The 23,913-nt window shown below is 44.8% G+C and overlaps 2 protein-coding genes across 2 annotated transcripts in view; one reads left to right on the plus strand and one right to left on the minus strand.

Moving 5' to 3' along the window:
• LOC8034943 (degenerin unc-8) overlaps positions 1 to 2,865 on the minus strand; it is a 41,859-nt gene extending 38,994 nt beyond the window's left edge. Inside the window, exons 1-3 of the mRNA XM_040502962.2 lie at positions 2,671 to 2,865; positions 1,627 to 1,736; positions 513 to 594 (exon numbers count right to left, since the gene is read on the minus strand). Coding sequence (XP_040358896.1) covers positions 513 to 594; positions 1,627 to 1,736; positions 2,671 to 2,865 — 387 coding nt within the window. The remainder of the gene's footprint in view (positions 1 to 512; positions 595 to 1,626; positions 1,737 to 2,670) is intronic.
• Positions 2,866 to 19,834: 16,969 nt separating this feature from the next.
• On the plus strand, positions 19,835 to 23,171 carry LOC121833421. The gene is made up of 2 exons (XM_042286701.1): positions 19,835 to 20,239; positions 22,364 to 23,171. Exons 1-2 carry the CDS (start codon positions 20,002 to 20,004, stop codon positions 22,693 to 22,695), a joined length of 570 nt encoding a protein of 189 aa, XP_042142635.1. The 5' UTR covers positions 19,835 to 20,001; the 3' UTR covers positions 22,696 to 23,171.
• The last annotated feature ends 742 nt before the right edge of the window (positions 23,172 to 23,913 follow it).

The following is a 23,913-nucleotide window of genomic DNA, read 5'->3' on the forward strand; positions in this document are numbered from 1 at the left end:
GTTAGAAGAGCGTTCCCGATCGTAGGCCAATCCTGATACATCGTATACAATCTTCAGCTACTGTCTGGGGCGCGTTTCTTCCTCGTACGAGGGCCCCGTCAGATTGCAACAAGGCACGCAGTGAGGCTAGTTGATGGTGCACACTTGTTTCGTGGGAAAAGCGCTAAAAGGACGTGGGACGACCAGGACGAGGAAACACACACACACAGGATGCCGACACAGAAAAGGGCCCGATGCCAGCGCCCCGTGTGTGTGTTTCTCAGTACTGTTCCTACGTCTTTTAGCGCTGTTCCCATTAAGCGAGTCTGTCAGACTGGTCAATCAAAAACCGTCTGCGGACACGTCTTTGTTTTCAAAGGTACTCGACGCGTGTCCGCGGATATTTCTGTCATCATGTCTGCGGAGTACTCAGTGTCTTTTATATATATGAGCAGATAGATGTACGAGTGGTGAGACAGCCGCTTCAGAAATGTTCCGAAAGAGTTTGACGATCTCTCCGCCGTTATACTCACCACGTTAGGAGAGAGGGACTTCCCGGTTTTCGGTTTGCAGTCGGTGTCCCCATTGAGCCGGCACCACTGAGACAGCCGGATTCTGAAGATGGACAGGTTGCCGACCCAGGGCGATCACGGTACGGCCCAATTGAAACGCTAACGCCACAGGCGCTGCTGCAGGTAACCATGCCTTTCTTGTTTCGCGGCCCGGTATATAAGGCATGGTTCAAACACTCGCGCTTTCTTTACGACCAAGTTCTTGTGTTCTCTTGCGCACTCCTAAACACACCGGCACGCTAGCGCAATCTACAAGGTGACCCTGGAACTGCACTTCAAGAGAGCGAAGGCTTTGCAGTATTTGCAAGGTCACATGTACATACCATTTATGAGATATGGTAGTTTGTAACATTCTTAAACGCTTTTAAATTTCAAGTCAAAATAAAAAAAAGTTATGAGCGAAAAAAAAAAAAGAAATGTAGGGAAATTGCACCTGTTCCATGATTAACCCTAGGATGGCGCTAGTGTGTTCTCTCCACCAGAGCCGTATATTGGGAGAGTTTGGCCAGTGGGTGTGGCGACGAAGGCGCCGGAGAGGAGAAAAGTAAATGAAAGGGAGGAGAGCGCCGAAGGAGCGAGAGAGAAAGAAGGAAGCGGAGAGGAGACGACCGCCATTTTTTTAGCAACGCTGTCGGAGACTGGTCGGAGAAGAGCACTGCTGAGGCTACGCGTCGTCTGCTACGGGCCGACTTCTTTTTCGCTGAATGAAAGTTTGTGGCCATACGTTGAGAAAAATTCATTTAATAGCTTTTTAACCCACCCATGAATAACAGCATATCATTTTCTAGACAGAGCTAGCGATATAAAAAGACATATTCGAGATTTAGATGCCGATCCCATGCATACCGCCGGGAGAATGAACGAAAATGGCGGCCCTGCCTACTCAGCTGGGAGCAGCCAAGAGTTCACGCGCATGCGCTCATGCCACTCGCTCTGCGCCGCGTGCTGATTGGCTCACTCGGGAGGAGAGCGTTTCGGCGCCGAGATCATAGACTGACCAAGCTCTCCCCATATACGGCTCTGCTCTCCACGTAAGATATCACAAGCGGTTGTAATCGACTAAAGAGGTACTTGCCTGTTGTTGTTACAGATGGTAACACCAGGGAAATCGAGATCGTCGCTGCGTTCTGTTTCAATCTCGATGATGGTCGGGAACTTCCAGAAGATTTCCATGAAGATAAACACCTGCCAACACGAAGGAAAATCGCATTTGTGAAGCGGCATGCTGACTGCAAAACGTCATATACATTCTGCGAATATTATACATATTTTTGACAAGGGCGCGGCCATCTTGAATGTGGTCACTTGTGGTATGCAGTAAGACATCGTTTTTGATATTTTACTCCTCTAGGTGTTCCCCCCCCCAAAAAAATGTGTAATTGCCACAGATTCCTGCTTTGCCGCACCTATCCTTCCTCGATTATTCCAGCTTGAAATGTTTTATTATTGTTTCGTTCCGCATACTAGATACGGAACGGACTGAGGACGAAAGAAAACGAAACAAACGTCTATACGGGGGCGGCTTCAGTCAATCTTACTAAAAAAAAAAAGAAGAAAAAGCTGGATAAGTTTACACCTGCATGTAGAAAGCTCAAACCTTCACCGAATGTGCTATGAGGTGCGACATTTTAGCTCATGAAGTTTTACGGCATAGCTCTCTTTAGGTGGAACACGACATCAACAAACTTGCCAGGGTTGACGGGCGGACGTGTTCGCAAAAGATCGAGTCAGCGATCGCACGTAACGCGTGGCGCCATCTCCCGATAGGCAGTGCAAGCAGATGACGCACTCTATCTTCTCCTCACTGGATTGCAGGTTACGGGATTTCACAACCCGCAACCTGCAATCCAGTTTGGTTTGGACCGCACTTACGCGTAACGCGTCCAGCGTGTCTATGTGGAAAGCCATTTAGGACTGTGGTCCCCTGGACAGGAACTGGGACTCGCCAGGTGGAACTAGCTACAATTGCACTTGGCAAACATATATATATATATATATATATATATATATATATATATATATATATATATATATATATATATATATATATATATATATATATATATATATAATTTTTAAAAAAAAAGGCGGGCTCAAGTAAAGGCAGACGCGCGCATACCTGTGAGAGGCATCCAAGGACGCAGAGAATGACGACGATGATCCAAACGACCTTGGCTATCTGCTTCCTCTTGGCGGCGGCCATCTCGAACAGCATGCGCGCCTTGGCCGAGCCCGTAGACCTCGAGCTGTGCGCCGTCCGCGGGGGGCCGTGGGGCACGTGTAGGGTGCCGTCTCCGTCCTCGGGACCCACCATGGCGCCGCTGAGACGGCGAAAGATCCAGTTTGAATCCGGATGAAATCCGGTTTGAATCCGGGTAGATCAAATGTGGATTCGGTTTGGATGCGGATGGATCCCATTTTTAACCTGGTTTGGACCCGGACAGTATCCAGTTTAAATCCACTCTTAATCCGGGTGCATCCGATTGGATCCGGTTTATATGCCAACTAACTCAGTTTCAATCCAGTTTAAATACAATTTGTATCTAGGCAGATAAAATTTAGATCCAACGTGTTTATACTGCGTTTCTAGGGCTATACCTTCGACAGTCCTTTTTATGTGAGATCTAGACACGCCTAAATAGGCCGTTTTAATCTGATAAGCGACAGTAGTGATGTGATTGGTCCAAATCATTTGAAGAGCCTTTTGGAGATGCCAAATGTCATTTTGGAGCAGCAAAAATAACATTGAAGCATAAGCACACAATTCGTTTCTATCAATACCAGAGCGAATATCACGTAAAGATTTATGTGTTGGCCTGTCCAACTGAGGGAAAATGTCTACTTTGTTAATGCGAAGGCATTAACTGTACCATGGAGCGAACCGACGTCATCACCTTTTGAAGCCGCGCCAAACGGCACCTTCCCCTGTCCCAATGGAGTGAAGCCTGTCGTCTCTAGCAGAAATCTGATGGACAGGCTCCCATTGGCTGGCGTGGGTCATAGCTTCAAAGAACTAAAACCCCTACGGCTCTCGCGCGGCGTAGTTCCAAGGAATGCCACCAGAGAAGCCCTCTACATGGCGGCGCAGCGCACGCGGCGGCCTGGCCGCTGGTAAGAGGGAGCGGTTGGTCGCAGAGCCCGTACGGGCAAACTCCGAAGAGGCTGCACGGCCAAGCTCAGCGCGGCGCGGCCACTTAAAGAGAGCGCGCGCTCGGCCGCCGGCCGCTACCTCGGCAGGAGCGAAACATGGCCGTCCACGCCACTACGCCGCAGATGAACTAAAGAAGCGGAAGAACGACATTCATGGTTTCACATTCACAACTCATAGGAAGTGCTTAGGTGTCTCTGAATTTTTCTCCCCGCTTGTGTGCAACCTTTTGTTTAATTTCCTTCAAATACAATCTGTTTAGTTGCGCGTAGAAGCTCCATGCAAGGCCACAAGATGCTAACTGACGAGCAACAGTATAGACTGCTGTGAATTGTTATTTTGGCAAACCATACAACATCCATATTGATGTTTCATTCAAGTTCTGACGCTTGTAATAACACTAAAATTTATAATTTATAAAAAAAAAAGTAAAGCTTTTGTCATTTGACAATGAGCCTCAATTACAGTTTGCATGTCGAACATAATTATAACGAAAATCGGCATCCGAGCGACAAATATGCCGTTTGAAAAACAATTCAGCCAACCAGGTTAAGGTTATTACAAAGCTTCCATCCGCTGTTCCCGCCAACGTAATTTTAATTTATTCTATCGACTGTGCCACCGAACAAATGGAAGCTATAGAAAGATAACTAAAAAATTTAATTGACAAAAATAAACTTATAAAGATGTATTTTCCCGCAATGCCCAAGTACCTAGCTAAATTTTGCATTTGAAATATATATCGCCTGAATATCGCAGTCTATTGTATATATATACTATTGTACAGAATAATTTATTGAACAGACCTTTTTGTGTGTGTGAAAAAGAGAGGGAAAGAGTTAAACGAGTCTTGTTTTCACCATATATTTATCAGGCTTGGCGGCCAGTATATGAGAGAATAATCACCACGTTAAGCCAACTAAGTAACTACAAAACTTAATTAAATTTTTTTAATTATTGGTTTTAAGTGACATGTTGGAATTGCAGTATGGACAGCAATTGCTATTAGATGCCAGACCAACTTAAACCAATTTACGATAAGGTAGTGGTATTTTAGAAACTAATCAGTCAATTTTTCGCGTTTCTTCATCGAATAAATATATTGTGCAAAAAGAAAAAGAAACCACGCATTAAGCTTTGCCAACAATGTTGCTTGCTTGGAAGTGTGACGTGTAGTCGTGTATGTCACGTCGTCACGTGTGTCGTTGGCGCTCCATTCAAGAGCACGCTGCCGAGATAGGCTATGTCCCAAATCTTACCCGAGTAACCTCTCCTACGTGAACGGGTGATACCACGTGGCATCACGAGTAAACAATCCCCGACTCGATTGTGGAACGGTGGGGATTATCCCCTGGAGATATTATACACGGATTGGCTTCGCCTTGGGCTATGGCACAAAGAAAACGCAGCGACGATGACGGAAAACAGCAGACGATCGCTTTTGATCATGGAGAAGGCGCTCGAAGAGACAATGTTATTAACCGCTGCAATTTTTTGTGTCATTAACAACGCGGTGTTTTTTTTTTTTTTTGTTTTTTTTTTTAAGTGACTCCACCGGCTCCATTTACTCACCTTTCTTTTGGACTGAATATGAGACCGAAATTACTTACTCCTTTCAGTTAAACATAGATATTAAAAAAAATGTTTTGTATCAATCAGCGCGATCGCTGTAAGTCTAGCCCAGGTGCCCTAAACATATAAGTTCCACGTATCGTAATTTGCACCAATTACGTTTTGCGGAAATTTAGAATCCGCTTCTACATGGTGCAGCGGTAAAGCACAGAGAGCTTCCTCAACAATAAAATGTAACGCACCTTCGGTTTGACGCGGATATGATTACAACATCAAAGAGAGAACTTCCAATCCGCTATAGGCAATTTCTTGGGGAGGGAGAGGGGATTGAGGTTGTTGACTGGTCATATACATGAAATCTTTGAAGTCTTCACTGCTTTACTAGCGTTATCATCTCATTACGCAGAGTCTTAAAAAGAAAATAACTTCCAAATCATCTACTGCGTTCGAACATTTTCAGCCTTGAACGTAAGAACACGGAGTTCCCTTCAACGCCGAGAACGAGGATGCGGAAAAACTCCCGTTTACGCTCGGACTCTCATAACAATAACAAATATACCTTCCCGGGAAAGGTGCATGGTCTGGATCTGGTGCACAGCCAATTCCTGCGTTGAAAACAGCAAAGCGCAATCTCCAAACCTAACAGGCTGCACCTCATTCTTTGTCATTTGGAACGTCTGTCACCAAATCCTAATCCAAATCCAAATCCATTTCGAACGTCTGCCACCAAGCGAGCCTCGACGGCTGTGGGCGTAGAAAGCAGGCGACGAGCACCAGGGCGAACATATCACGTAACGTATTTAGTCGATTTCATCCGACGTTACCCACCCGTGGGAGGAGGATATACCGCGAGTAATTACTCCGGAGTAGACAATACCGGCTTCTGGAGTACCAGTTCTGAGTCGGATCGAGTAAATTTGGGGACGCAGCCATGGTGACGAGATGGTTGAAGCATGATTGTAAACCTGAGACTGGGGCAGGAAGAGAACACAACAGAAGGTAGTAAAAGAGGAGGCAACATCTCAAACTCAGCTGCAAAGTTCATTTCGAACATATACATAAAGCTTGTTCGAAATAAACTTTGCAGCTGAGTTTGAGCCGTTGCCTCCTCTTTTACTACCTTCTGTTGTGTTCTCTTCCTGCCCCAGTCTCAGGTTTACAATCATGTTCAACTTACACCAGCTCGCCTGCACTCTGACTATTTTTTATGGTTGAAACGATGACGTAACTCTTCCAAGCGTCGTTGTAGCTAGAGCTCCTTTGAAGCGCAATTTTTAAATTGGACAAGGAAACGCGATAACTGATTGATTATTATATTAAAAACATTATCTTTTCGCAAACTCGTTAAATTGGCCTGGCCTCAAATAGAAATTGCCCTCAAAATCGCAATCCCAACATGACCCCAAAAACCAATAAATTTTTAGCGAAAGGTGAAAGGATGTGGCAGGATAAGCACTTTGGCGCAGTCTGGGGCAAGAAAAACAAAACAAAAACGAACATGTATGGGATATACGCAAAACGTCAGCTCATAAAAAAAAAGCGTACAGTTTGTGCATTGTATCTATATGCACAAGCTTTTTTTTTTTAACCAGTGATGGAATAAAGTTTCTTATTTAAATGTCATTAACTTTGGAAAGTCAGCTGTCCTACATCTCAGTGAGGTACAGCCCTACTCGATTCATCACTCGAAACTTGGACATAACGAGGGACAACAAAATTATGCATTGTGACGAACAACACAACCACGATGTACATCTGGCGAATGCTTGATTGGGTCCACCAGATCGTAGCGTTGGCTGCGAACAGAGTAGATTTTCCGTTTGAATCCGGACGATTCCAAAATGTATCCAGTTTGAATCCGGATTAATCAAATGTGTATCCATCTATAGGACTCGTTTCGCTAGAATCGGCATAGCGGACAATAATGATTTTTATTGTGCGGTGTGCGACCTGGTTCGAACTAAAATATTAACGAAAAGGTGCACAAAACAATACACTTTTTTTTTCAAGTCTATTTTCTTAAGTCTTAGGGTTTACTAAACGATGACTTTAGAAATATTCCGCGTCGCTCAATCTTTTGCGACAAAACTGGGTGTTCTCTCCTTAATCCAAATTCCCATCAGAAAAAGTTGTTTTGATAGCACGTTTCGTTTGTCAAATATAAAGAGAAAATATGCCGGCGATGGGCAGGCACTCTAAAAAACCTGGAGCATTAACTTTCCCGCAAATCACTTGAGGGAGCTGATGGCTACAACCTACAGACGGAGATTGTCAAATAGCTGGTCTAAAATTATGTTTATAACTTTAATACCAGGGGGGGGGGGGGGGGGGGGTCTGCGCTGTGACACTGAACATGGTGCAACGTAAGACCTTTTTGTTAGGTTGTTGTTTTTTTGTTAATATTTTTACAATACTTTGTATCGGGGGCCCATCAAGGGTCACAAGGAATTGTGGGGCCAAGTAGTACGTTTAGTGCTCTTTATTATTTTTTTTTATTTTATCTGTATAAAGTGTTGATATCACATACGGAAAAAACAAAATAACTATACAAACTCACAAAAACTTTTTTTACGTGTTTAGCGTTATTTAATCGTTTTTTTAAGTATACGCATAACATTTCTGTTACATAAAAACATATATTCGAATGTAAACACACTACGCACTGATCTGCACATATTTGATCAGTGGTTAAAATAAAATATAGCACAGTAAACGGAACGGCATGATTCACTGCATGCCGACATTTTTCATTACAGACACGAAAAAAAATCCTATGACAAGGCACACATTACACATTTGTATTATAATGCAAACCCCCAAAACAATGCCTCACATCTATGAAATATTGTTTTCAAAACACCAGTTTTTTTTTCTGAATGTTTTACTTCTTTTAGAAACGTAAGACTCGTTAAATTCTCAGGAAGTTTGTTAAGGTGGTAGGGTATAAACTCCTAGCAACTCCGCATCCTCTTCTCGTAATTCGTATGCTTTATTGGCAGTGCATATTTCTTAATGTGCCACAGAGGTTCGGTTCTAAAGAGTTTCTTAAAAGCGCTATTAGAATATTCATGGTACCGTTTCTCGATCGGCATTATGTTCATACATGCGTGTTTTTGAGGTGGTTCTAGCTTGTCATACTGATTCAACACTTCTACAATACCCTCAGGGGAGCAGATATTGATGTTTTTAACCCAAATTTCGTAGCTTTTAAGACTTTCGTAACTAACCTGTGTACATTTTGTTGTGCATCATTACCAAGGTGTCAAGCTGTTCATGAGCACAGAAAATAAACAAATGAATGAATGAAATGAATGAATTTAGATCCGTATGCAATATTGCCGCGCGCGCAGCTGCCCAAGCAGGCAGCGCGCTAGTGGCCTCTAACGGTTATCGCGCTTGCCATCCACGCAAAAAGCCAAGGTTCAATTCCTGGCCGCGGGTACACATTTTTGTTGACTCTGTAATGTGATGTTCTGGTAAATTCAAGAACCGTGTTGCTGATTCGAGGTTAGAAAGTACTATGCGCGAACCTTCTACGTCGACTGTTCCAGAAGCCCACGCGTGTCCAAAAGGGGCTCCTCGTGGAAAGCCGGAGTCAGTCTCGCCCCAGCGTTCGATCCTGCAGTAACGCCGCCATCGACGCCCGCGACGCTCTATTGTTATCTTCTGTTTCCTTTCAGAGCGCAGCTCTTAGGCGCCCGTTTCCGGCTTGAGCGGCGTCGCCGTCGGCGTAACCTCGCGTAACCCTCGTGAAGGTTACGAAGCTTACTCTCACGAGGGTTACCCTCGTAACCCTTGTGAGAGTAACTCTGGTAACCCTCGTAACCCTCACGAGGGTTACGAGGGTTAGTTACCCTCAATAGGGTTACCCTCACGAGGGCCACGGGGGCTATGAGAGTTACCCTCACGAGAGTTACCCTCACGAGGGTCACGAGAGTTACCCTCACTAGGGTTAGTAGGGTTACCCTCACGAGAGTCACGATGGTTATCTTCACGAGTGTGACAAGGTTACCCTCACGAGGGCCACGAGGGTTACCCTCACGAGGGTCATGAGGATTACCCCCTGAGGTCACGTGACCCCCTGATGTCACGTGACCCCCTCCCCTGAGGTCAAGTGACCTCACGGAGTCACCTATCCCTCAGCACCCTTCCATCCTCGTCCTCAAGAGCCGCACTCTAATCCGGCGTTACATGGAGTTGTAAACGGCTTTCATTTTTTTGTTTTTGGCTAAAGTTTGCCCCATTAAATGTTTAGTTTGTTTCAGTTTTCGTCACCTCATCATTTGTCATTCGTGACAATATTGCACAGTATATTCTGTAAATGACCTTGAATTCTGCCAGCTGAACACGATCCATATACCGTGAGGCCGTATCAAAGAACAGATTCGACCAATGCCATAGACCTTTTGATGTAATTTTACTTTCAGCCTCGTCAAGTGCTGTGCGCGAAAGTATATGCTCGGTATTTCTTAAAGTGTAGTCTGATAACTGTGTCATGTTCTGTACGTTGTGTATTCTAAGCCAAACTATCATAACATGCGATGAACTTACGCTCTTGACAACGGGTAGATCACCAACAGTTGACCAAATGAGGGTTTAAGCCACGAAGCTCGGGGCAAGTCCAACGGTTCGACGACGGACACGTCCGCACGCCGCAGAAGCGGTCAACCATACTGGAAGGTACCTGCACTGGGCCTCTGAAGGTGTACGGCCGCTCCCAAAGTGATTCCCTATGAATAGACGGCAACGTTACCGGCTTCTCGGCACGCGACTACCTTTCCAGGACCTGCCGCATATGCGTGCACGCTCGGGATCATGGATCGACCATCGCCTTTGTGTAAGATCCAAGATGGCGTCTCCCCATTCGAGCCCTTGGGATAAAAAGCGTCGTGGCCTCGCTGAGGTCACGACGAATTGGGGTCACGAGATATGTTAAAAGAGCCGCCACTGCAACCCTTCTTTGGCGTGTCTTTAAAAAAAAAAAAAAAAAAAAGCAGTGCGAAATAGGTCTAGCTGCATAGCCTTCACAAATTCCAGGATTAAAAAAAAATCCGTTGAATGAACGCTTTTGCACATCGGGAAATCAGTATGCCTGCCTGGTGTGGCAATTTTTGACTCTGCTGTGAGGAAGTTGGTCAGGGCACATCGAGTTACCTTTTGTCCTCTTTGAAACAAGGAGCGTTGGCCGCGACCTTATTGTCTGGGTAAGCGAAATCGGATAGTTCTTCCGTTTGTGAAATTGTCTGCAGCCACGCTACTAAGGCATCTGTTGAGGTATTGAAACCTCGGCCCTCTGCATTTTGTGCGCAAGTCGCGCTTAGGTCTTAGACAATTTTGAAAAATGATGTCACCCAGGTTCCAAGAACGGCTAATAATATATGCTTAGTCTCAACAGCCTCGTTCTACCGTTTGGTTAATGGCGTACGTGAATATTTATATGACGGAATAGCTAAGCGTGATTAGCATGCACATACAGAAGACAGCCCAGTTCACAAACATATAGGTTCGAGGCTCTAGACACAACGAGAGAAATCGGCAACACAAGGCAGTGTTAGATCATGATCGAATCATCGTCACGCTAGATGCACGTGATCTGGAGCGGCCGACGTCACTTTCTCCGCACCCTGAAGGTTATGCCACATCACGAGGTACCAGATCCTTCGATAATGCTATGAACATAGTATTCCCTTCACTGTTTACCCCTGCTTCCCAGCCCACCCTACCCAGACTACCCAGAAGAGATTTCTTCGGGACACTGTCAACTCGCCGCGTGTGCACTGCCAGAACATGCGCGTTTCAGCCGAAACGGCAAAGAAACAAAGATGGCGTGCACACGCGCCGTTACGGCCCGTCCTTGCTTTGTTCTCCGTACCGAAGCCCCCCGCGGACAATGGCGGATCTTCTGGAGGCCACTGCCGTCCCGGCGACTTATTCTGAAGCAACGGAGAGGCTGCGGCCCATCGATTCCGAGCCGAAAATGTGCGCAACCCGCGCCTACGTATCGTAAACAGTACGAATATAAAGCGACACTTCGCAAAATATAGAGGCCCCGTGCACGCACGGACCGACGCTCGTTAAACCGCATGTAAAACGGCTAATGCGTCACAGAAAAGACAGTATACAGACATGTTCGAACCACAGATACGTGTGGAGCAAACAAGCTTGAAACATGCTTGAGGTGTGACCGCAGATATAATTGTCATAATGTCTGCCGCCAACACCGTGTCTTTTGTATGTGTAAGAGTATTGTGACCGTGGACTAGGCCACGGAACATGGTGCCCTATAGGGCACCGTGTTTGGTGATGCTCGGAGCTCAGCACGGCCCGTGAGGAGGAACGTTTTTGCGGAGCTTTTCAGATTCTGCGTGCGTATAGCGGATACACTCATCTCCGTGACGTCATTTCTTTTGACCTACCTGGAAGAGAACCTTTCGCCTTACAACAAACGCATCGTGGAAGTTCGGTGTAAATGTTTTTTGCTATATCGAATTACTTGCTATATCGAACAGATCGTAGCGTTTCCTGCTGTTCGTCATAAACGGGTTTGACTGTGCGCCTAGAGGCATCGTTCACCGAGACAAAATAACCACCAGAAGGGTGCCAAAGCACATTCTGCTACGGGCTGCAGATACCAGCACTTCTTACGAATCCGCGGCCCGTGCACGTTTTGTTGATGGAAAGACGTGACGCTTTCTTGGCTATAAACGGGTCGCTTGTATATAGAGAGATTAGGGAGTTTTAAAGTGTATCGTTCTGATGACTCCAATGACGTGACGATACCCAATACTCCTTCGTCGCCTTTGCGCATGCGTCGTATGGTTATCAAATATTGTTATCGTATCAAGTGGAACGTTTTACCAAAACAATTCACTTCCGTAGCGTTCAAGATATCGGGACAATTTGCGTTTTCCCTCGGAGCAGGTTGCAACGAAGTTGACAGGACGTTATTCGCGTGACGGGAAACTACATAACCGTTGAAATCGGACAGATGTGGCTAAAAGAACGTCATATCACAAAAACTTTGTCACAGAAACTTGTTCGTGCGTGCACTTCCCCGCTAAGTTTAACGGAAAATTGACGTCACGTGACGTCCTAACATCGCGTTGACGTCACACCGTGACGTCAACTTTTCCACTAAATTTAGCGGGGAAATTTTGAAGCCATACAGTCGCGGATGGAAAAGAATTGAAATGCGTAAAACTGAAAATAAAGGTTTAATCGACGAACTTGTGCCAGAAACAAAAGAAAGAACCAGCGTCGAGAAAGCGGCAGCGATCGTCGACGGCGAGGCAACAGCGAGCAAGGAGGTGTCGGCGTGACAGCTTGCTCACAAGAGTGCGACAGCCAATCACTCGGCAAGGTCAAACTGGGCTCCCTATCTGCTACACACGGTATCTCGAACATTCTGTCCTAGACTGTTCGAGCGTCGCATAGGGCGAGATTGACTCGGTAAGGGCGTGTTGGCATTTTTATCAATTATAGACTCGGGACAAGAGTAAGCGCGAAGCGTTTCCCCCTGGCCCACGAGGCAATATGTTCTCGTTCACTCCCCGAAACCACCGTTTAATGTCTTCTAAATAAATTCAAGGGACTCTGCATTCTGTACACCAAATATGTTGTCTACAAAACAATCCCGCGTTTGCTCACTTCTGCACATGCGTAGTGCCAACAACAGCGCCACCGTAGTGTCGTGACGTCAGAGTTGAGTTGGTGAGTACATTATAGAATTTAAAAATAGATGTCGCTGTCGATTTTTATTTTTAGATTTTCTTTTTCTCGCGTGTTTCACTGTTGTATTTCGGCCTGAGCGGTCGGTATACCACGCCGCGGTCGTACCGCGGGGTTCAAACAACACCGCTTTATTTATCCCTTTGTCGTGGTCTCTTCGGCGGGGACACGTCAGGCAGACAAAAGACGAGTTGATGTACGCTCCTTTGGCACGATTTCGCCTCAAACGGGATGGCTAGGAAAAGACACAAACGGATAGAAACGCCGGTGATCCTTCAGATTAATCACTAAAAACAAAATAATAATAATAAAAAAAAAATTCCAGAAACTGAGTGCGGGGGTGTGGGAAGGAAAGCGAGATAAATCGTTGCCATTTACGAGCGAAAGGTTTCTTTCATTGGGGCATTTTATTTATTAACCGCGCTTATTCTTCTTACGTATACGCCATCAAAAGGCCAGACGCCGGAGAGCGGCGAAAAGTATTTAATTAGTCTAGTTACTATTGCTGGGAATTGTACCGATTAACCTAAGGTAGGGTAAGGGAAGGGAAGGCCGGTTAGGAGGAAGCAGACGGAACGCTGGAGGGAGGAGGAGGTTTCCCCCTCTCCTCTCCAGCGTTCCGTCTGCCTCCTCCTTCTCGGGTTTGCCTCCCTCGCCCTATAGGTTGTTTGCACATGACGTCAATCCGCCATTTTGTTGTTAGTTTGGTTTTTCAAACAAATTTACTACATTGAAGGATTACATCGTAACCGGTTGAAATGATGTCAGCGGTGCTCTACACATTCAAGAAGGCATGTAAATTCTTGAAATGCTCAAGTTTGGCACACGCCAGACAGATCGCAACAACAAAATGGTGGACGAAATTACGTCAGTGAAAACGCCCTATCTTTTTCCGCTCGTTGTCTTTGTGCTATCCCCGCATGCGCCAATCACGTGCAGTGAACGCGCCGCGGTCCTTCCTTGGGCGTGGATCGATGTAACCGCTGATAGCACGAAGAAGACGAGCTCCGTGGAGATACACTTTTTGATTGGCTCGAACGGATTGAAACGCGGGCTGAGGTCGAACCTTAGTTCGAACCAAAGACTCATAGCGAGCGTCCCGTTTCGCACGCATCGTCTGGGTTTCGTCGCAAAGTTACGCGAAGTCCAAGTTGGTCTACTTCATGTGCAAGGGTTGCTGTGACGTCAGAACGTCGAGCTATGATTGGCTCGTTTGGAAGGATAGTGGGTAGACTGCGAGGCAGCTATAGCATTGAGGTCTACCCACTAAAGCAGACGAACTCGCGCTCCGCGTTGCGTTCGTAGGGAGTTTTCGTAGATCGTTTTCGGCGTCCCGCAACGGCTCTCCGCAACCCGCTGCGATACCAGGAACTTTACAGTCAAGGCCATAGGCGCGCATGCGCAGTAGGCTTAGCGGAGGGGGAAACGCGGTGTACGAAAACTCCCTAATTTGTTTTTGTTATGAACTGCGTAGGAGCGTGTGTTTCCCGTTTCGTAGCGTGTGCGGTTCCTTTTATTCCCAGTATTTAGATGCCTACTTGCTCGTTACTGTTTTGTGCTTTTCCCTGTCTCGCTTTCTGCTTTCGTAAGTTTAAATATTTTCTGTCATATCACCTAAAAAAAAAAAAGTTTGCTTTGAAGTTAGAATTGTTAATTATTGTTTCTAAACAAATAAAAAGTTGAATTATAAGCATATGCCGTAATTATAATTAACAAAAAATACCTAGAAATTGCTTAAAACTTTTGATCAAAGTGGTACCAGAGATGGACCTTTTCCACATACCGACGGCACCAGGCGGTGGCTGCACGAACTAAAAATCGAGGAAGTGACCTACCTGCGCTACCAATCGATAATGGGAGCTACGCTACCAGTTTCTTCGCTCTCTGAGCAGCAGCGCCTGCCCAACGCGACTTGAAAGAGGGGCATCCGTGGCGTCCACCCAAACGTCGTGTTTTCCTTTCCGTCGACGTTCTTTTTTGTGTAACACAATTATATATATGCTGCAGTTACGTGTTCTACTCGCTGATATACAGCCTCCTTCCGAATTTCCTCGATTTTTCGTTCCGACTTCCGCCGCTTGGCATCGGGCGCTCGCGCGTGCGCAGAACGCTTCTCGGAAAAGGTCCATTGTATTTCATCCTGTCGTTTTCTTTGTTACGACGGAAGAAAGAGTGCGACTACAATTTATTGATACTGATCGCCCCTTTTTTATACCGTGAGAAAACCTGTTTTGATATGCGTTCGCATCATGAAGAGAAAGCTTTTACTTTCGCTGACGATACTTTGAAATAATGGAAACGTTTCTGTGCTGGCAGATTCTTCTTCTGTCGAATACAAATTCGTTATTGGCATTCATTGCGATATAATAATAATAATAATAATGCTTTATTTCCATCCTTTATGATGGTGGGGCCCAAGAAAAAAAGCTGCAGTAAGCAGCTTGACGAGTCCCTGGGCCCCTACAATGGACAGCAGGAAGCATGCGGGAAAACAAACAAAAAACAACATAATAACGTGCTAGAGGCAATGATGTTACAAATCAGTACACAAAACTAAAAGCACCTTTTGCAAATGTTAAGAGAGAAAAGGATCATGTACAAGCATATAATAAGCGCAAGTCTCTAAAGGTTAGATTTTCTAGATCAATGTTATTGCTGTTAAGGTTGTTTAACAAATGCGGGAGTGTGGAGCTTAACATTTGAGAGCCATAATTTGTTCGCTGCGTGACCATCTTCCATTTCTCTGGGTTACGGGTAGGATACGGAGGAGAAGCTTTCCTCAGCGACGCAAGGTGTTCCAAAAGACATGTACCTCTTATTTTTTCACTTTTATAACTAGTAGAAAGCCGATACTGATATAAATTGTGACTAGTGATTATTTTAAAGTTCTTAAATAAATCAGCGGTATGAAAGTCGCGTGGCACGTTACATATATATCTCAATATTTTCTTTTGCAACATAAAAAGTTTATCAATATTAGTAAATGTTGACGTTCCCCAAACAAGGTGGCAATACGTTAAGTGGGAGAAAAATAATGATTTATAAAGCAATAATTTAACATTTGTTGGTAACACAGATCTGTATCGATTTATAATACCCACTACTCGAGCTAACTTTGGGATAAGATAATTTATATGGTTATCCCAAGACATACCCTCACTAAAATGACTCCAAGAGTTTTAAAACAACTAACAATTTCGATTGGAGTAGAGCTAAAAGTGAGCACTTTAGACAGCACCACAGGCTTGTTTTTTGGACGAAAAATCACAGCTTTTGTTTTATGAATATTGATTTTCAAGGAGTTGCTATCTTCCCAACTTTTTATCTTTGATAAGGTCAAATTTGCCATATCGATTAAATCGTCGCAAGTATCGGAAGAAAAAAAATACGCTCGTATCATCCGTGTAGATCACGAATTTTGCGTGCTTATTTACGTTAACGATATCATTAATGTATAAATTAAATAGAAAAGGTCCCAATATGCTCCCCTGTGGGACCCCTGACGTGATGAACCTTACAGTGGATGAATAACCGTTTACATTTACATACTGTTGGCGATATTCTAGGTAGGACTGCAAAAGCAGCAGAGCTTGTCCGCGGATGCCATACGCTTCAAGCTTTTTAAGTAAAACCACATGACTAAGGCAGTCAAACGCCTTTGTAAAGTCTAGAAAGACCCCCAAAACATATTTTTTGTTCTCAAAATTTTCCAAAATATACTCTTTTTGATTAAGAAGTGCAGTTTCAGTTGAAAAGTTCTTCCTGAAACCGAACTGCGATGAAGTTACGAGGTCCCACTTATTTGAAAAATCTACTAGACGTTGATAAAGTATCTTCTCCAAAGCTTTAGAGAAAACAGGCAGTATAGAAATAGGCCTATAGTTACCTAACTCGTTTTTGTCACCTTTTTTATATATAACAGTTACTTTTGCAATTTGCATTCTTTTGGGAAACACACTCGTTTCCAAAGATAGATTAAAAATATAACTTAACACCGATGCAATTAAGTCAACTACATACTTGACTGGGCGAATTTGTAAGCCGTCGGCATCACAGCTCCCGCTGTTTTTTACGTGTGTAATCACATTAAGAATTTCCGAACTATCAGTTGGTTTTAAAAAGATGGAACTACAATTATGAGGACAAACATGTTTACAAGCATTAGCTACATCAGCGTTAGCACCAGCGCTAACACCTATGTCTACAAAATATTCATTGAACACATTGGCCAACTCTTGATTGGTTACCTTTACACCTTTATGCTGCAATGTTTCGATATTATTTGATGCAGGAGCGCCTTTAACCAGTGAGCCTAAATGTTTCCACATTATGTCGGTACGGCCGTTTGCCGACGAAAAAAGGGAAGAATAGAAACTCTTTCTTGCATTCCTCAGCTCTTTGGTTAAATTGTTTCGGAAAGTCTTAAACTCCTTAAGGACATCTGGGTCACGCGTCTTGATGAAACGTTTATATAGCGCATCTTTCTTTCGAATTTTTCTAAGCAAACAGGATGTTACCCATGGTTTACGACTTTTGTTGGATACCACTACAGATTTATATGGAAAGTGGCGTTCATCTATAGCCTAAGAAATTGCTCTAAAAATGTGTTATAGGCATCGTCAACCGTTGTTTGCATTAGCACGTTGTCCCAAGCAGCAGCTGCGATGTCCTGTCTAAATGCATCGAGGCTATTTTTATTTATGTTTTGAAAAACCGCAGGTCGATGTTTCATAGATTTTCGAGATACAGTAAGTTTAACACACAAAAATATTGGAAGATGGTCACTCAGGTCACAGCTTATCACTCCGCTGCTCAGTCTACCTGTGTGAAAATTAGTTATAAATAAATCTAACGTAGTTTCAGAGCGTAGGGTAATTCTTGTTGGATGGACAATGGTATTAGAACATCCATACATACTGACAAGATTGTTCATTTCCCTTTTCGAGGTGGTGTCAGAATACATATCAATATTAAAATCCCCCCCGCAAATGACATTATATTGATTGTCATTTATAAATGCCAAAAAAGTCTCGAAAGCTTCGAAAAATGCTAATAGGTTCCCATCCGGTGGGCGGTAAAATACAGCAAAAACATTTTGACCATTACGTAAGCATAACACTTCTATGTCCTTCGTTGTAAAGGAATAATCACTTAATACATCACAGTCGATACCTTTTTTAGTCAGAATGCTCAATCCCCCGCCACGCTTCGAAATGCGATTTGAAAGATATGTGTCGTGTGAAGGTAAACGAAAAATGTCAGAGTCATCATTATACCAGGTCTCGGTAATCATTATAATATCAAAATTAACACCGAACTGATCAAACAGCAGTTCAAGATCATTACCCTTGTTCACTGCGGACTGGGCATTTAAATGAAAACACTTTAAATTGAAATTGCCTTCTTTCTCAAGGTAAGATTTTATTTCATTCGGTATCGCGGTATCGCAGTATCGATACCGCGACTGATCTTTTCTGACGCTGCTGCTTGCTTTAAACTGTCATGTTGAATGTAAAGTTCCAGAAACTGTCGGGCACCACGCATGCATCTCTGCCCCCACGCAGAAAAAAATCGGCGCAAAAGAATTTATGTAAATAGAGAAAAACAAAAATTGCCTCCTTGTGCGATTGCCTCCTTGTGTAATTTTAATTCCTAGACAAACCCCTTTGCGTACGCACGTACGCATTGACATCTAAAATGAACCCTGTAATTTGAATTACCTTGTAGCGTCAACATACGTCTAAACAAGGTATTTGGCACAATGAAGCCCTTTCTCGATTGTAGTCGAGCGCAGCAAAGCGAACGGCGGGGCGTAGGGAAGGTTTGTTGCAATGATCGGGTTAATTCATCTCGTTATACAAACTTATATGCGTCCAATACTACGTAATTGAAACACCTGAGATTTATTAGTCTCGTCAGGTATTTTGAATAAGCATAGAGATCATACATACTAACTCTAGAGGAAAAGGTCCGCCATTTTCCCATACATTCTGGCTGCCGCAAGCGGCGGATCATGCAGGCAGACCCTCGGGGTCCCAAACACGGTTACATCATCAGAGCAGTTTCGTGAACTTCAACAATCCACGAACTTACCGGTGGAAAGATATTCGCGTTCCTTTCGAAGCTTTCTTTTTGCATAGCGCGCAGATGTACGGCCTCGCGTTAACGCTAAACTAAACCATATACCCGGCTTCGCCGGTGGGGCGCGGCTGGGCGCGGTTGAGGAATACGAAACTACGCAACCACCAGATTTCCGAGATTTCGACAGAAGGGAAGTTAATGCCGCGTAATGACTTTATTGCTTTTTATAAGCGTTAGAATAGCTCAGAATTTAGTTTACAACGTTAAATTATCACTGTTTATATTGCTGAGAGTTTTCACTCTTCGCGTTTACCATGGCAACGTTGCTTTCTTTCTCTCGTGTTCTGTCGCTCTCTTTTGCGATCGTTCACTCGGGACCCCGGGTGTCGGCGCACGGGATTTGCCACTCCTCCTCACCAACCTTTACCCCCCTGTGAATAAGGAATAAGTATCCTATATTTTAGCCAACGTTGCTGGAATACTTTTAGCCGATGAGCAACAGGGCGAACGCGCCTCGCTCGTCAAAGCGTCGTTGCCGTCTGCTACCAAGATGAATTCAAACGAGGCGCCAAAAAATTTCACCATTCTTCGAAATAGATGTTGAACTCGAAAGTATAAACAATAAAATCACTGATATGCCAATTATTTCCATTATTTAGTACGTTTAAAATTTGCAACGATCTCGAAGGGTGGTTTCGCCACGTGACGTGACGTCACACGGATTAAGAAATCTGCAAGCGGAACACTCCGTGCCAAAGGCAAACATGGCCGCCTCCACGACCACGTAACATGTGACGTGAACCGCCGAAGTGAACTTCGATTTGACTTGCCTGTGTCGCATTGGGGAGCCGGCACTTCGTTTGAAAATATTTTGGTTCGTTTTGTCTGTCGCAGCGTGAGAGAGAGAGAAGCAAAAACATCATGCCTCGCATCAAATACATCGGATATCCGTCGCCGTACTTGGGCAAGCACTTGCTGTGGATTCTCAGCAACCTGAAGGACTTCGGCGTCGGCCGAGTTGTTACTCGCTACACGTTCGAGCGCTACCCGGAGCCGTCGTACTTCGTGATCAAGAAAGTGGTCCCGTACATGGACGACGCCAACAAGTACGGAATGGTCTGGGCCGATTGCATCTTCCGAGGCCGCAGGCTGCGCGGAGGTAATAACCACAGTGATCGCGTCCTTTCTTCTTTTCTAATGCTGAATAATTAGGTACTACTGTAGCAGACGCTACGTACAAATGTAGTCAATCAAACAACGCCAAAAGTGTGCATTGTCGAGGCGCTTGTTGTCTTTGTTGGTTTGTTAATTCACCGGCTAAACTAATCGCGCTGTTTAGAACGAATGAACAACCCTAGGGTCTGTCGAGATAACTTCTTTCTTCGTACAAGGCCCCCACTTTCGAACCAAAAGTCAACGGAATCCGCAAAGTCGCTTTTTTTCAACTGTTTAAAATCTGCATAGCAAGCATGTGCAGATGAAGCAAACGACTTGCATGGCAAACATACCGTATATCTGTATGTATTAAAAAGAAAAAAAAAAAAACATTTATTTTATTTATTTATTTATGCAATACCCACAGCGCCAAATCAGGCATTTCAGTGGGGGGATATACATACAAAAAAAAACACACATTGTCAGTCAGACCTCTGCTCCACGGCAGATGAATCATTCAAACAACACATAAACCTTATAAACCATACAAGGAAATAGAAACTTATAAACAGTACATATAAACATAGCTTATAAACCCCGCAAGGGAATGCGAGGTAATATAAAGAACTCAAGCTAGATTTAATCTGCCAGAAAAAAAAAAGGCATCATTTGACAGTATGCCAACCAAAGATGGAGGCAATCGATCCCACTCATAGGTAGTTCTTGGAAAAAAGGACATCCTAAATACCTCTGTTTTGAACGAAATTTCTCGCACCTTGAAACTATGGTCAACACGCTCCGATTGATAGTGGGGCCGCATTATATACATGTCTCTTCGTATGCCAACTGTTGAATGCTAAATGCTATGAAACAACTTCAAACAAAGTCTGCTTCTGCGAGTTTGGAGTAACTCCCATTTTAAGATATCTTTTGTGTGTGTCGCGCTGAAATCTCTACTATAGTTCCCGGTAACAAACCGAGTGGCTAAGTTCTGCAGTCTTTCTAGTTTTATTTTGTCACGTGCTGTAGGCGGGTCCCAGACGACACAGGCGTATTCCATAACTGACCTGACGTATGTTTTATACAGCGATTCCCGAGTGTCTTTATTGAAGTTTCTTGCATTACGACAGAGAAACCCCAATGTTTTACTAGCCTTGGCCACTACGTAATCAACGCGTGTGTTCCATCTTAAGTCAGTCGTGTAATTTACCCCCAGATATTTATATTCTAACACTCTTGATAAAATATTGTTATTTATGGCATAAGAGGCAGCGTACGGTTTTTTTTTTTCCTTGTGAATGACATAAAAACAGTTTTCCCTAAATTTAACTGCATACGCCATCTGAGGCACCACTGGTTAATTCGGTTAAGATCCTGCTGTATGAGAATAGCGTCCTCAACACAAGCGACGGCCCCACATAAAACGCAGTCATCTGCGAAAAGTCTCATCTGCGACACTAGTCCTTCGGTGATATCATTAATAAACAACAAAAACAGAAGTGGTCCCAGGACCGATTCCTGCGGTACACCAGATGTGTCTTGCACAGTAGAGGACTGTGAGTCACTTACAAGGACAAACTGAATTCGTTGCTTCAGACACTCGGTGACCCAGGAAACCACTTGTCAGGAAACCACAGACTAATGGCTCCCTTGCTCGCCTGGCGTTCGTGTTGATCAGTAAGAGGTCGGCTAGTAGGCGCCCCTGCATACGGCCCATAGACCTATCTGCTGGCCATGCACATATTCTCTTTCCCCCCTCTTCTTTTGTGTAAATAAAATATTCATGGACTCATCAATTGACAGCTGGAGAGCATTTGCCAGCTTGGCCAGTTTTCGCTTACCTTTTTTAAGACTGCAGTTTCGGCAAGTTGGTTGTTTATACCTCCAATGTTACGACGCCAGTGCGATAACAGCCCGTCTCTTTTTCAGGAAAGGAGTTATATTACTTACCCACTAGTTCATGTAGACACTAACAGAGATTTTTAATGTGTTCTTTTAACGCATTGAAGGAGAATAAACAATGAAACTAAAAGAACAAAGTTGTTAGACGGTGCTGTGCGAGTGTCCCCCTTCTGTGCATCTGCTTTCGTGCACCGCAACATAAGAGGTAACTTTTTTTCTATTTCAGACGGCCACGTTCCGTCGCCCCACCTGCCGGACTACCGGCTGGTACCGAAGTCCGAGGAGCACCGGTACCTTGACCACCCCGTTGACGAATCGAAGCCCGTGGTGTTGCCTCGGTACCGTCGTTTCGCACCGCTACTCCGCAAGATGGTGATCCGCGACATGAAGGCGAAGGGCTTGGACACGAGCGTCGAGCCCATGTTGCCCGCCGTGTACGCCAACCCTACGTCGGAGAGGTACCGCATCGCGGAGGAAGGCGAAGAGCCTGACGTCAGCTTTACAGAAGAGAAGGGGTTTATCGTAGAAAAGTTCCGTGCCGGGGTTCAGGACATCTAGTTTCTGTTGTGGTTGGCATCGTTCCATAATCGAGGTGCCTTTGGATCGCGTCTCTGACTGGTGCATTGAACTGCGCCCTCGTTTGTGGTCCCTTAATTTTCATACAGCGGCGTCGTAGTGTGTTGTGCCACGATCCTGGTATTGGCGTGGTGCCGGATGTGGACACAGCATACGCTCCTTCTGTTGTAGGTCGCTTTTCGGTATTGCAGTTTGCGGAAACTTCGGCAACCTCAAGCTGAGACGTCGCAATGACGGCGACGCTTGCATCCGTTCACGCTTTTTGCTGGTGCTTCTGACAGTCGAGGTCGCGACACTCGACGGCACGACGCGGCAGCTTCCACGACGTAATTTGTTGGCCCTTCCAGACCACTTTCTGCGTGTGTGCAATTCGGGACGCTAAATGCGCCGGTCCGAGATGCGCCCCAGGCACCATATCATAGTCTTGCAACTCCGAATAAAGACGGAGATCAAAAGCAAACCGCATGCAGCGTCGTCCTTTCCTCTCTCACACTTTGCCCGTGCAATGCGACAGATAACTTTTTTTGCAACGACTGTTTAGGCTCTCGATATTGCAGTGGAAAAGGGGTGGCATCGTACCATACGGGAAAGGCCTAGCATTTTCGCGGAAGGTTCCCCGAAAACTCGTGGAGGAAAGTTTGTGTCGACCAGACGGATTCTTTTAATTCGAGCAAAACGTTGTCCGCTCCCTAAACGAAACCATGTTAATTCCGTGTTTCGAGCCAGCATTTATCGGAAACATTGACTGATCGATTGATTGACTGGCCAGGGTGTCTAGCGACCGGGAAAACCGGGATTTGTTGGACATTTTGATTACGGGGAAAAATCAGGGAATTGTCAGGGATACCGTATTGTCAAAAAGCGAGTCCAGTCAGGAAAAATGAGCCGGAAACGCCACCGAGTGCCCTGAGCAAAGACCTGAGAACTTGGGGACAGAAAGGTAGGTAATAAATTCTGCTTAGAGCGGAGCGCGGGCTCTGCTCACCCGATGTAGTGTGCGCTACTTGATGCAAAGGGAACAGCCAACAAATCTAGTCGAAGCCTTGGATTGGATTGGATTGAGAGGACGACACCACGCTTGATCCAGTTAGACCTTTCTAGATTTAGTAACAAATGGGAAAGCCGCAGACCCCAATCCAATCCAAGCATCAAGCCGAAATTATCCGAAAGTGTGCATCTGACGGCCATGCGCCGTGCTGC

Source organism: Ixodes scapularis, unplaced genomic scaffold, assembly GCF_016920785.2.
Source record: "Ixodes scapularis isolate PalLabHiFi unplaced genomic scaffold, ASM1692078v2 PGA_scaffold8__174_contigs__length_109621045, whole genome shotgun sequence".
Classification (NCBI taxonomy): Eukaryota; Metazoa; Arthropoda; class Arachnida; order Ixodida; family Ixodidae; genus Ixodes; species Ixodes scapularis.